The 14,861-nt window shown below is 39.6% G+C and overlaps 1 protein-coding gene across 2 annotated transcripts in view; it reads left to right on the forward strand.

Moving 5' to 3' along the window:
- The window catches only part of RAI14 (retinoic acid induced 14), a 99,785-nt gene extending 85,215 nt beyond the window's left edge, over positions 1–14,570 (forward strand). For both annotated transcript variants that reach the window (XM_054177983.1, XM_054177984.1), the window contains exons 8-18: positions 543–649; positions 2,908–3,086; positions 3,767–3,795; positions 5,365–5,451; positions 6,089–6,175; positions 6,864–6,924; positions 7,269–7,387; positions 7,882–9,399; positions 10,115–10,264; positions 11,711–11,776; positions 12,608–14,570. In XM_054177983.1, the coding sequence (XP_054033958.1) occupies positions 543–649; positions 2,908–3,086; positions 3,767–3,795; positions 5,365–5,451; positions 6,089–6,175; positions 6,864–6,924; positions 7,269–7,387; positions 7,882–9,399; positions 10,115–10,264; positions 11,711–11,776; positions 12,608–12,685 (2,481 nt within the window). In that variant the 3' untranslated portion in view covers positions 12,686–14,570. The remainder of the gene's footprint in view (positions 1–542; positions 650–2,907; positions 3,087–3,766; positions 3,796–5,364; positions 5,452–6,088; positions 6,176–6,863; positions 6,925–7,268; positions 7,388–7,881; positions 9,400–10,114; positions 10,265–11,710; positions 11,777–12,607) is intronic.
- Positions 14,571–14,861: the final 291 nt, after the last annotated feature.

Here is a 14,861-nt window from a genome sequence, read left to right on the forward strand (position 1 = left end):
TCATCATTAAATGTGGTCAAACACTGAAACTAGTACCCAGCGATTTAATGACCTTGGGAGATGCTTAAGACTTGACTAGACAAGTCTTTGAGCACTGTTCTGTAAATTCAAGTTTGCCTAGCTTTGGATTGAGAGCAAAGGGGGAGAAACCTCAGATGACCTTTGAAGGTGTTTTCTAAATAAGTTATTCTGTGATTATGTGAAGTGTTGTACTTTTCCCTTGAACTTAGTTAAAATGATAATTTTTGTTCTGAAGGTACTTTAAGATGCTGTGTTATAACACAAAAGCATTGTGTTATAATATTAAGCAAACAACAAATGGAGTATGAGTAGCAAACAGCATTGCTACTCCTAATGCTTTGCAGCCCCAATGATCAAGAAAGAAAGTAAGGTAAACCCAGCTGTATTTATGGTACATGAGAAAAATCTATTGATAGTAGCACCTCATTTGTGCTACATAGAAGTAAAGGTCATAGCTGACCTTCACTGATATGTGTAAGTGAATGGATTGTTGTTCATAGTTTCTTTAAATGCATTCCTAGGATGGGAACATACCTCTGCTTCTTGCAGTACAAAATGGGCATATGGAAGTTTGCAAGTATCTTCTGGACCACGGAGCAGATGTCAATACCAGGGATAAAAATGGAAGGTACAGCAGGTTAACATGTTAATTCTTCCCTGAAGCTGACTGTGAAATAAAAATTTCTTCTCAGATTTTCCCCAGAATAGTTGTTGTTAGGTGAAATAATGTCTTCTGTGCTGTACAATACATCCTGGTTGTTGAGAAGGCTTAGAGAGTTCTGCCTGAAGGGAAGGGTGAAGAAGAAACTATGCAGCCATAAAAGTTGATGTGTCTGTAAGATTTCCCTTGGTCTACCAGAGCAGTGCATTCCATTTTTTGAATAATTCCAACAGGAATCTGAAGGATAGCTCTTGTCCACACATCATTTTGTAGATCTCTCAGTTTTAAGTGCTGCTCTCTTCTTGACATGAATTAATTTCTCCAACTTAAATCCTAAAACTGTTACTTGGCAGTGACATCTGTGGAGGGCTCTTTTTCCTAACCTAATGCAGCCACAGCAGCAAGAGAAAGACAAAAACCCACCAAAACCAGGGCTGTATAGCAGAGCTGCTGTCATCTTAGGAAGTGCCACTTAGAGATGTGTTGCTCATATAGGTAATGCCTGTCTCACAATCATGTTTTTAAAAAGCAACATCATTGTAGTGAAAAATGCACTTGTTGTGGTGATACTAACGAAGATCAAGAGTCTTTGAAAATGATGGACTGTTTTGTAAACAGTTGATTAATCTGTGAAGGTGAAGCTGGATGCTGAGAAGACTTGGCTCTTACACCTGATATCAATCTTGATTATTATATGTCATACAATGCTTACACTGTTCTTTGGCAGCACCTGGGAGGATAAGACTGGCTCGTAACTTGGTTTTTATTAGTCCAAAGTTTATTAGTGTGCTCTTTGTTTTAGGTTGGCTAAAGGAAACCCCTTTGTTCTTTGGATTCGCTTGAATGGCCTTATCACTGCTTTGAACCTGAAGTACTGTGCTCTCTGGGACCTCTTTTCCCCCTCACTCTCTTCCTGTTTAATCAACAGACAATGTTATAAGTTCTAGTTCAATTGGATGAGGGCATTTCTGTCACAGATAGGACAAACTTGCTTCTTTTGCGTTTTCTTTTTTAAGAGAGTACTGCATGTAGAAGCATAAAATTCTGTAACGTGGAACGTACATTTTTACTTTTTGCTTCCTTTCTGCTAAGGGGAGTGACTACTCTCGTGTCTTGTGCTGACAAAAGTAGATTTCACTGGGAAAGAAGAAGCCTCATTGAGAGAGGAAGAGGGTATCGTTTGAAAATGGCAGCTCCAGTTTCCTATTTAGTCCAAACTAAGTGAATTATTTTGGTGATACAAAAAGCATCCCTGTGACTGGAGATGTTATCCAAGTTCCCAGTCAGCACTATGTTTTAGCACAGCACTGAAACAACCATCACTTCTCCAAGGCTCAATTAGTGTGGCAACTATGTTTAATTCACTTAGCAAATATGCTTATAGTAGTAATTTAAGTTGCATATCTGCACTGATGAATGCGTTTGCCAGCGAATGTGGCCACCTTATTAGGCACATTGTCATGTTGAGAAGGGAGAATTATGCTCAATGAGGAAAGCAGTATTAGATCATACGTGAGAGGTGGGGGTTTCTGTGTGTTTCTAATTACTATGTACATCTCTTATGACCCCTTCAAGTAACTGAGAAAACCAGATACAAGTCGTTAGGAAAACACTCCTTATGTGTACTCTATAATTTGGCACTGCCTACCTGCCCTGTGTGGGAGGGGCAATTGGTTGTGCCCTAATGGATTTCTTTAAAAAATTCCAAACTATACAAGTCAGAATTTCAGGTCAAACATATCTCTCAGTCTCACTGAAGAGGTTTGTTTGGCTTTTTGGTTGAAATTTCTTTGCCTGTTTTGACCGAAAAGCAACCTGTGAAGGAGAGCAGCAATGAAGTAAGTGCTTCTGTGTTGTACCACTGCTTGCAGAGCTGCAGTTGGACTGTGACTGGTGAGATCTGTTCTGCGGCCATTTCTGTCCATGGCTCTCCTCTTGGCATCAGGAACCTATTTCTAGAAATGTTTGGAGACCTGTCTGTGCAAATCATGCCAGGTCTTTTCAGGGGGTCCAGCTGGGAAACACAGGGAAGAGGAGGAGGGGCAGGCAGGTGTTTGTAAGGACAAATAGCAGAGGTGTATACCTGTCAGTACATTTGCTGATAAACTCTTGGACTTTTTCACACAATGATTGTCGTGCTTTTGTCCTGAAAAAATGAGCTGCTGCTTAAAGAGTACACTCCTGACTCTTACTTTGTGTGTGTGTGTTTTGTTTGTTTTATCCAGAACTGCTTTGATGATGGCTTGTGAGGCTGGTAGCCTTAACATGGTGGAAACCTTGCTTAAGAAAGGTGCAGATGTCAGTTTAGTAGATGTCTTTGGACAGAATGCCCTGCATTACTCCAAGCTCTCCGAGCATACAGGGATCCAGAATCTCCTGTCATCAAAGTTATCTCAGGATGTGGGTATGTGAGAGATGCCAATCTGCAGTTTGTCACTTCTTGAAATGGCTATGTGTGTGATTAGCAATGAACAAATTTATTTCATAAGGTAGCCTTATTTCATAAGGTAGCCTGAAAAGTTTAAAGGTGATCTGGCTGAGGCTTTCTAAAAGCAGGAAAATGTGGACTTTGCCATAGATGGTGATATTTAGCATGGGATAAGGCACTGAGCAGGGCATAAAGAAGTGTTTTGAAGAGTGAAAATGTAAGCTGATACAGCAGCATTATAAAGTCTTGCATAGTTTGGAATCCTATTTTTATGATGTGGTAGGGTAAGAAGAACTTACAGCTCCTCAGCAGAGTGGTTGGAGAAGGGACTAATGCAGACAGAGTTTTATGGTCAAACTATGACAGATTTCTAAAGCAGGAGGTAATGTGCCAGAATGTTGTGAGACTATATTAGAATAAGAATTGTCTCAATCCTTCAAATTTTTACCTCTACGAAACCCAAAAAGCATCAGAAAAAAGGTATGATTCAAGTGAAATTTAGAAATTAAAGTACATTTCTCAGATTTCAAATGGAATTAAAAAAACAGTGAAGTATTTACAGTGTGGAAAGCAGACCTGAGAGATGGGTTAGGAATGGCAAATAATTTTTTTTCTTTGATTACTGTTCTTAATTTCACTTCTTTTCTGCTTCACAGATACAAAGTCACCAACAAAAGCAAAGGAGGTATTTGTCCTTTTAGTTTTAAAAATAGCAATGTAGATGTGTAACTTAAGAAAAAACAGTAATTGGCATGTCTAGAAGCAAAAGTAAATGTCACTGTGAGAAGCACTGCCATTGACTACTCTATAATGTGAGAAGGTTGTGTTGCTTATTTAAGACAAGTGTTTCAACATTGGTTTTAGACTTCGCTTCTCTCTGTAACAGCAGCTGGCACCCTCAGTGAGAAAAGCAGTGTGCCTAAGTGGCCAAGAAGGCCAATGGCATCCTGGCCTGCATCAGGAATAGTGTGGCCAGCAGGAGCAGGGAAGTCATTCTGCCCCTGTACGCAGCACTGGTTAGGCCACACCTTGAGTCCTGTGTCCAGTTCTGGGCCCCTCAGTTTAGGAAAGATGTTGAGTTGCTGGAACATGTCCAGAGAAGGGCAACAAAGCTGTGAGGGGTTTGGAGCACAAGCCCTATGAGGAGAGGCTGAGGGAGCTGGGGTTGCTTAGCTTGGAGAAGAGGAGGCTCAGGGCAGACCTTCTTGCTGTCTAAAACTATCTGAAGGGAGGTTGTAGCCAGGTGGGGGTTGGTCTCTTCTCCCAGGCAACCAGCACCAGAACCAGAGGACACAGTCTCAAGCTGTACCAGGGGAGGTGTAGGCTGGATGTTAGGAGGAAGTTCTTCATAGAAAGAGTGATTGGCCATTGGAATGTGCTGCCCAGGGAGGTGATGGAGTCACCATCACTGGAGGTGTTTAGGAAGAGACTGGATGAGACACTTGTTGCCATGGTTTAGTTGATTAGATAGTGTTGGGTGATAGGTTGGACTCAATGATCTCAAAGGTCTTTTCCAACCTGGTTAATTCTATTCTAAAAGGAAGGGAGAGTGTTTGTGAATGTGTGTCAGGAAGATGTGCCACTTTTCTCATGTGTCATACAAGAGGCTGGCTCTTTAAACTGTAGGGATGATGATCTAGAAAAGTCCCCTGCTTCCAAAACACACAGTTGAAGGTTATCCCTCGTTAAATCTTACTGGAGACTCTTGCCAGTGAGAAACCCAGAATATTTAGGCAATTAAATTAGTTTCTTATGTTTTTTATTTAGTGTCATGGAGTGCAAGTAGACCTTGTAGATGTCCTGGTAGCTGAACAGTAGATGAGAGTGCAATGCATTGATTCCTTCCTTTTCTTAATGGAGAGATGGGTTTTTCAGGGATCTCAGAGAAGTTGGTGGAGGGGAAAGATAGTAGCAGTTAAGAGTGGCATGACTGGATTATGTATGAATGGAAGTATTGAAGATACGTAGTGCTAAACCTATTGTCAGCTTCTGCTTTTTTCACTAAATCTTAATTGAAGCATGGATTACAAGGGGGCAGATTCTTAATGTCAGGCATGTTTAATATCTTTGTGTTGGTAGAGATGTAGTCTTTAGATAGAAAAAAAAAGGCACTGCATGAGCTGCTCAAGTTGGTCTTAATGTGGGTTTGTTTGTTTGTTTGTTTGTTTGTTTGTTCGTTCGTTACAAAACAACTTGCTCGGACTTTACTAACCAAACTAACAAACCTACCTTTTCTGGCTGGTGAAACTTTCAGCATGATCAAGGCTCTAAATTAAGTTCAGAAAGAAGTGGAACTCCAAAAAAACGCAAAGCCCCACCTCCTCCTGTCAGTCCTATTCAGGTAAAGACAAGACCAATTTTGAAATGCTTTTAGGGGGTGAAGAGCATTTTGAACATTATGTGAAAGATGTGAGCTGAATTTTCTCTGTCACTGTTGCTTTATATGCCTGTCTTACCATGAGTGCTTTCTGTGACATTAGGATGTTACCATGAAAGCAGATGTTGGTGATGTTAACTAAGCAAAATTGCTTGAAATACATCATGGTCTGGGATACAACCGCACAAATTTTACAGTACAGTTTCTTCTTCCACCTAATGTTGAAGAAGGTCTTACGGTTTTGCCAACTTCCATAAATGGTTATGTATATTTTAATTATACATATACCTGCACACATTATTATATGTACATATACATTTGAAAGTAAAATTCTTAAGTAGATGCAGGTAGTATCAAAATCCAGTGTAACAGGTTTAATGTTAAGCTGGAATATTATGTGTAACACCCACAGTGCATATGTTATACTGACTCTGAAGAGCACTGAGCAATTATATCTGCTTTTTTTAACTAACCTAGATTTATGAGTTATGTTAGTGAAGGGAAAAGTTGCTCTTTGATGTATGTGTATATGGGCATGTGTTAGAGAGGTACTCGTATATACACATATGTATGCATAACCTATTTATATTAACTTTGACAGCTTAGTGATATATCCTCTCCACTCTCATCAACTTCAACTCCCATGACTGGAAAGGGGCAGGCTTTCTTTGCTGATCAAGTGTGCAAGGTATCAGTTTTCTGTTCTTAGGAAGCTAGGGAAGGAAAGTACAGTATCTTAATAATCTGTTTAGCTGTCTGCACAACTTCCTCTGAATTAATTCACTGACGTTTAGGAAAAGGAAATAATCCAAATCTATTTCAATGTAATTTATAAAGCAAGTGTGGATTACTTTATATTTACTGATTATGTAAGTAGAATGAGTCATAAATGTGGTTGTGGAAGTAAGTATTAATGCTGTGAGAGCTCATTACCTACTACTAGGAAACATCATGGTGCAGTGCACTGTAAATGTAGAAACCCTTTCACCAAGTGTAGTGCACTGCAAATGTAGAAATCCTTTCACCAAAAGACATCAGGGAAATGACTGAGTTGTGTTTTGTTTGATGTTTTCCTTATGGTAGTGAAGATTTTTTGGGTTTTAAATACATTAGGGAATACTGCTATAATTTATCACAGCAGCTACAGTGTGTCAGGTTGTTGCCCACATTTCATTAATATCTAATTGGGCAATGGAATCCAAGTTAAAAAGTATGTAAGATTTTGAAATACTGGCCACATGCTACAAGTAAACAAGACTCTAGAAATAAACCCATTTGCCAGGCTTTATTCATCACTAGCTGTACTGTGCTATCCTGTTTGAACAGTCCAGCTTTACAACTGATTTCTGTGAAAGCATTTTCTTTTGATATTTCAGCAGGAGGAATTTGGCTCCTTGCATCAAGATAATAAAGACAGACTGAGTGACAGCACAACAGGTATACAACAATACTTAATCCTTGTTTTCATATTCAGTTGCATGGTTGAGGTGGTGTGCAATGTTGAATTCTGGTCAGAAATCCTCTCTGCCTTTCTGCTTCAAATGTGACACAGAATCACTATTGGGGGTAATGTTTTTTAATTTCATTAGCAGCTCCCCTCCAAAAGCTCCTGCTTCTAATGGGTGACTGAACATGTTCTTGGGGAGAGAGTCCTTAGGATGAGTTTTCTTGCTCAGTAGAGTTCATGGGAACAAACTGCTCAATTTGAAAGGTTAGAATAACTAACTAGCTAGCATTTCATCTTTCTGAAAGCTTTTGAATCTTTTTTTTCCCCTCCAAAGGTCCTGATAGTTTGTTGGATGTAAGTTCTGAAGCTGACCAGCAAGATCTACTTCTGTTGATGCAAGCAAAAATTGCTTCTTTGACATTGCACAATAAGGAGCTGCAGGACAAATTACAGGTGGCTGTTCTAGTACTCTCTTAATCTTCCAGCAGAACAAAGTGCTGCTTACCATTTTAAAGAGGTGTACTGTGAAGATAATTTCATGAGCTTTCTTGGTGGTAAGATCATGGAAACACTCAGTCCCAAAGGATCAGTGTTTTGATCTTCTCACTTTTCCCATGAGCTATGGAATAAATTTGTTTATTATGATAAACACATTCTAAAAGATATTGTTAACAGTTGTGTTAGCAGCATTTTAATTTATGTAGCTTTGATTATTTGCTTATGGAGATCAGCCCAGACTTTCAGAGGAGCATGGCACATACTGCCTTCTCTCACTGTAGATGACTAAATGGGACCAGCTGAGTTCTGAATTTTAATATAACTGCCTTCCATGTTGTTTTAATTATCTCCCTGTGTAGGGTACAGAAAGATTTCCTTTCTTACTCTATTTTTAAAAGTATAATCATGTACTTGCTTTTACTGTGCAATTTGGGTCTCTCTCTGCACAGGAAAGAACACCAAAAGAAGTGGATTCAACAGTAGAATCTTATCATTCAACCCAAACGGAACTTGATCAAACAGCCGATAGACAAAATGAGTTCTCAGCTCAGGAGCTGAAGTCTGCATTAAATGCCACCCAAATTCAAGAAAAGTTGACAAGCCCCAGTGAAGTAAAAGTGAAATACCTCCAGGAAGACTTAAAGGATGCACAGAGGAAATTGGAGAATTCTGAAGCCAAAAGAAAGCACATAGAAGCTCAGGTCCAGTCTAGAGTCCCAGAAACAGACCATTTAAACAGTACAGGCATTTCAGAAAATGGTTCTGATCTTAACCTGAAGTTCCAAGAAAGTCAAAACAAGTATGAGGAAGCTGTAAAAGAGATTCTGAACATACAAAGGCAAATGAAGGTGGGTCTTAGTTCCTCTGAACGTGATGAGACTAATTCTGATCTGAGTAGACTGAAGGTTACGTGTGAAGAAGTCGAAATTCTTAAGCAAGAATTGAAGAGAGCGTTGGAGGAAAGTGAAAGGCAAAAAGAGAAAGTGAGAGAGCTACAGAAGAAGTTTGAAGAAAGAGAGCAGAATGTAGCAAGCAAATTATCTGTTGAAGAGTGTGAGGAAATGAAGAATTCATATTGTTCAGTTATCGATAATATTAATCAAGAGAAAGCATTGTTGATTGAGAGGTACAAAGAAGGGCAAGAGGAAATTAAAAGGCTACAGGACAAGCTGACAAGTCAGACACAGTTGCAAGCTAGTGCTGAAGATGGAGAAAAGAAAGATGTCATGCACAGAATGGTAGATGAGCTCAACAGACAACTTAGTGAACTGTCCCAGATGTACAAAGAAGCACAAACAGAACTTGAAGACTACAGGAAGAGAAAAACTGTAGATGATATAGCTTTGGACTACATTCCAAGAGATGAACATGAGAAGCTGATGCAGGTAACAAATTCTTTGAAATACAAAGCAGAAAATGAGCTATCAGAAATGAAATCCCAGTACACAAAAGCATTAGATGAAGCAGAAGAACTAAAGCAACTGTTAGACATTCAGAAACAAAACTCTTTGCCAATTACTGAACACCATCAGGTGATGAATGCACTCAGAAATACTGTAAAGGTAATGGAGGAAGAAGTAAATGACCTCAAAGCACTGCTTAGCAACAAGGAAAGAGAAGTAAGAAACTTGCAAAAGGAACTGCTGGAAGAAAAAGCTGCAGTTAGTGAAGCAATGGTACCCAAGGCTACATATGAAAAGCTCCAGTCTTCACTAGAAGGTGAAGTCAGTGTTTTGTCATCCAAACTGAAGGATGTGATCCAAGAGAAGGAAAATGTGTCCTTAGTTGCTATGCAACTGAGAAATGAAATTTTGCACTTGAAAGAAGAGAAAGCAAGTATGCATACTCTGCTTGAAACAAAGGAATGGGAGGTGAATGGTCTTCAGCAAAAGTACAGCCAAGCTCAGGAAGAAATTAAAAGATATTCTGAAAGCTCATCAAAACTAGAAGAGGACAAAGACAAAAAGGTTGGTGATTCACTACACTGCAGGGGTAGTACATGAGTTCAGGCTGCAAAATGTGTTGAATGGTGCATGAGTAACCTGACAGATGATGTTGTGTCAAGTGTTACAGAGTGGAACAACTACCTATGTGAAAATTCATGTAGCAAAGTCAAAGTTTTCAGTATGTTTATCTTCACAGTTGGTTTCCCTCCCCTGTGGAGATATCCGTGATCTTTCAGTGTACCTCTTTTAAATTCCACTTTTGTTTGGTTCACACTATTCAGGCAACTGAAGGCAAAAAGGGATTCACAGCAGGAAGAGATTCCAGAGGAGACAAGAAAACAAAAGATCAGAAAGGAGAAAAGAATTACTATTTTGATTTTATCATCTCAGTCTTACCATGACTTGACTAAGTTTTCCCTCTGTAGCTACCATGTTTGTCACTACAGGGATTTTTATATTTTGGTGGGTCTGAGTAGCTGACCTGTGTTTGGTATGTTTCTCTCTTGTGTTCAGCAGCAGCATTTGTAAAGATGGTAAATGCAATCCTTGTTTGTAAATATTACTGACTTTCAGAATAAGGAATGCATTTCTAATAGTCTGGGCTAGGAAGGGGTGGGGGGATAGAGAAGCACTGTAGCTTTTCACTTGTATGATGTCTCTTTAACCCCAAGATTAGACCCACAAGAATGCACTACATTATGTGGCTTTTAGTGAAAGCATTTTTTTGCCTCCTTAGATCAATGAAATGTCCAAGGAAGTTAGCAAATTAAAAGAAGCATTGAACAGCCTTTCTCAGCTTTCCTATTCAACTGGTGCTCCCAAAAGACAAAGCCAACAGCTGGAGGCGTTACAACAACAAGTGAAGCAGTTGCAAAACCAACTGACTGTAAGTGTGATAATTTGCAAAGCCACCATTATTCCCAGTTCTCTGAAGATAATGCTTGCCTTCCTCCATTCTGCCTTATGTAAAGTGGGGCACAGTCAATGAATACAAGGAAATTAATTTTTATCCAGAAATTCTATAATGTCTCCATAAGGTGAAATCCTTTTCCCCCAGTGTATTTCCTCAGATCAGTCGTGGAGCAAAGTTCCTATACTTGCAGTGGAATGTAGTGACCAGACCTGCTGCTGAGACCCTGATTTGTGAAAAAATATGGGCAGTGTGCAGTGGGTTGGTGTGTTTTCTCAAGAATATTCATCAGCTGAAGGCTTACTGGTTTTTATAAGCTAAAGTAAGTTTGACTTTCTGGAAGAAATCTGTCACTGAAGTTTCAAATCAAGTAAACCCATCTGTTTATAGGGAGCACAGTTTATCCTCTGAAGTTCTGGATTGCTTAAATTTTTTTTATTATTATTATTACTGCATTTATTTGTGCATGAAAAGGGTAATCTTACAGGTTGGATTAAGTTGTAATTGCTATTTCCAAGAGCTTTCCTGCCAAAAGAAACACAAATTCATTGCTGAGGGTGAAGAGAAGGTACTGCCCACCAGAAGCCATTGTTGAGAGCTCCAGAGTGAGTCTGAAAGGAGAATTCCCAGTGTGACATGCTAAATGGCTTACCTGGTGTATGTTCTCCTGCCTTCTCCAGCAGAAAGAAGAGTCAGTATGGGCCAAAACAATTCTCTTGCAATGTTGAGAAATAAGTTGGCAGACAGTAAAAGACTGCATCCTATCAGTGTAAACTGTTGCCTGCCTCAGTCCACCAAATTCAGAATCATCCTTCATCTCCCAAGGATCTCTCAAGGATCCGCAGAGTAGTGTAAGGTGCAAAGATACCCCTCATACTAGGGAAGTGGGTAGGATTGGAAACAAGACACAGGCATTTTTCCTTCTTGTAGTCTAGCTTTCCTAATAGCTTCACCTGGATTTGGAAGGATGGCTGCTGAAATGTGGTGGTCTGTGATCAGTCTTGTTGGAATGTGTAGTAATCATGTAAGGATTTAACACGTTAAGAGCTTTGTAACCATCTCCTCTTCCCTGGGAAGACATTAGCTGACAGAGGGGTCACTGATTTCAGGAAAGGGCTCAGTTGCAGCTGAGGGTTGATATGTCAGTATACTGTTGGCTTTCCTCAATTCTGCTTGCTGATAAACTCAGGCAGGAGTTGTGCATATTCCACAACTTTGCAGCTCAGCAGGTAGAATAAGAGTGTTTCTGTGGACCACACTTCCAAGCAAATTATGTTTTGGATGGATAGTGGCACAGTACTGCCTGAGCTGGTTTTCCATGCATGCGTAAGACCATGGTTCATAATTCCCCAGACCTCTCTAAATCTAGTTGAGGAGTTCTGAATTCAACAGTTTGTGACTTTCTGCTTAATTGTTTTCCAGGAGACAAAGAAACAACATCAGGAGATTGTCTCAGTTTACAGGATGCATCTTCTGTATGCTGTGCAGGTATGGTTGCATATTATCAGTTACACAGCGGTAGTATTTCAATGAAAGATGTTTCTGCTGCAGATCTAGTGAGAACTTTGCATGTTTTATCCAATCATCCCACCCAGAAAATGTGGCTATTTGTGCATAAATTTAGCACTGCTTCGTTTTGGGGGAATTATCTAATTGCTATCCAGTTCTGGGCCCCTCAGTTTAGGAAGGATGTTGACTTGCTGGAGCGTGTCCAGAAAAGGGCAACAAGGTTGGTGAGGGGCTTGGAGCACAAGCCCTATGAGGAGAGATTGAGGGAGCTGGGATTGCTTAGTCTGGAGAAGAGGAGACTCAGGGGTGACCTTATTGCTCTCTACAACTACCTGAAGGGGGTTGTAGTGAGGCAGAGGTTGGTCTCTTCTCCCAGGCAACCAGTACCAGAACAAGAGGACACAGTCTCAGGCTGCGTCAGGGGAGGTTTAGGCTGGAGGTTAGGAGGAAGTTTTACACAGAGAGAGTGATTGCCCACTGGAATGGGCTGCCTGAGGAGGTGGTGGGGTCGCCGTCGCTGGGGGTGTTCAGGGCGAGGCTTGACAGGATGCTTGGTTGTATGGTTTAGTTGATTGGGTAGTGTTGGATGATAGGCTGGACATGATGATCTCGAAGGTCTCTTCCAACCTGGTTAATTCTATTCTATTCTATTCTATTCTATTCTATTCTATTCTATTCTATTCTATTCTATTCTATTCTATTCTATTCTATTCTATTCTATTCTGTTCCTGAGAAGCAATTTGTAAATCTTTGAAAGAGTAGATAGATGCTTGAATTCAGTCGTCTTTTCTTCTCTCTTCCTTTGTCTAGGGTCAAATGGATGAAGATGTCCAGAAAGTGCTCAAACAAATTCTATCAATGTGTAAAAGCCAATCACAGAAAAAGTAAACAAAAAAAAGCCAAGGAAAACTCTCCATTTTTATTATTCCTGTTATGGATGTTTATCTAGACTTGCCTTAACGTAAGACTTAAAATCGCCAATTTGCTGCTTCTGTGTTACTGTGCTGTTTGTGAGGTGGATTTGTTTGTCTGTCTCTACCACTTCCCATTTGTATTTTTGCATGTGCAGTAGTTAAAACACATGCCTGCTTTTCCTACCCAAAATGCAAGCATGTTCTTCAAACTTTTTACTTAGGCCACTCCATGCCCTCTTTACCCTGAAAGTACCTTCTAGCTTCCTTCAGTAGAGGGAGGTTAACCTAGAAGAAAGCACTTACGTTGCCTGGGTAAAGGTGAAATTATCTATGTCTTCTGTACTGTTTGTAAGCTGCATCTTATTAATGGGGATAAACTTAGTTGTTTGATGTTGCAGCACTCAGATTCCTGACATTTTGCCATATGCAGTCTTTGGCAGAGCAGAAGTGAGCCTTGCAGCAGTGAGCAGAAATAGGTATTTATGCTAAGCCAGGACATCAAACAACTACACTTGTTAGTGTAGCTTATTATTTAAGAATTATGCTCCATGAGGTAGCTGTCACAAACCATCCGATGCACTGAGTACACAAAAATCATACCATGCTTCATAGTTTCCTTGAATTGCCTGATAGTGTAATGAAACTATTTCAAAAGGCAAAATCATTAATTTCTTGAAGTTCTGTACAAAGTGGTACAGAAACATCTGTATAAACAACCCTTGATGATAGGTTTAGCTGTCTATGCAAGTGTTGCCCATGAAGCTCAGGAACAAAACCAGAACATACACTTTAGACAAGGGATTCTAGTGAACACAGGATGTTTACAGTGAATGTCAATGCCTCATACTTCCTAACCTCACTTTTATAAAGATCTCCTCAGTATATTTTTATTGGCCTTCTAATAATTTTTTTTTGTAACTAGACCATTTTTTCTACGTATTTGCATTAAGCTTATTAACAAATATTTCTAGGTAATCGTGTTTTAGAAAGTTTCCTTTTATACCCCCAAGTATTCAGTAGTAGTGAAGCAGAATGAAGTGTTCTCAGTTTGTAAAAGATCTGTAGGGAATAACAGACCTGGCTGTCAGTCTGGTCAAGAGCAGTGAAGTGTGAAACAAAATGTAGGCATGATAGGTGGAGAACAGCAAAGGTGTCAAAAATTCCTACGTGTTGTTTCTAGAGGCTAGGGCCATCAGTGAAGCCTTTATCAGCACTTCTGTATTAAAAGTCAAGCAAAACTGTCTGATGTGGTATAGTATGAAAATATGGGAAAATTACTCTAAGTGCACACTTCACTTGAGGGTACAACCATTCTAACTAGCTTGCAGCTTCACTATTGTGTTTTTTTTCCTTGTTAGTCGATATGTCTCTAATAGAGAAATCTTCCAGAGCTGTACAATCTATGAAGTTTATATAGAGTCATCATATGACGAGTCAGCAGTGCCTCAAGCTGACTGAATTTGTAGTGCACTTACACCAGATAATCCCTAACCCTGGCAAAACTAAAATGGATTTTAAAAGCATCAGTTAGACCTTGGTGTCACTTTCCTTGGGTGGTTTGACTAATGCCAGCTAATTTTAAACAGTATTTTATAGTTAGATGGTTTTTAAAATGCTCCAAAGAAATGTGAAAAGAATTTTGCTGCAGCACTTCACAATGAACAACGAGATTTTAAGCATGCTAATGCTGCAAAGTATAAAACTTGATGAACCATTTTGTAGGTTGCCTGATGGATTTAGTCTTCTACTTTGTTTTGGTTTGTATATTTATTACAGTTATCTTTGTGGAATATTGAAAATTATATACTACAGCATAGCAAGTTTCTTTATATGTAATTTACAAGAAGTTTCCTTATGCAGCAAATAAACTATTTCCAATTTTTTTTGTCTTGGTTCTTTTTGTGTCTTCACTTTGCAGAATCATAAAATTGTCAGGGCTGGAAGTGACCTCAAGGATCATCTAGTTCCAACCCCCTTGCCATGGGCAGGGACACCTCACGCTAGATCAGATTGCTCAGCCTGGCGTGAAAAACCTCCAGGGATGTGACTTCCACTACCTCCCTGGGCAACCTGTTCCAGCGTCTCACCACCCTCATGGTGAAGAACTTCTTACTAACATCCAATCTGAATCTACCCATTTTGCTACATAG

The sequence above is a fragment of the Dryobates pubescens genome, chromosome Z (genome assembly GCF_014839835.1).
Source record: "Dryobates pubescens isolate bDryPub1 chromosome Z, bDryPub1.pri, whole genome shotgun sequence".
Taxonomy (NCBI): domain Eukaryota; kingdom Metazoa; phylum Chordata; class Aves; order Piciformes; family Picidae; genus Dryobates; species Dryobates pubescens.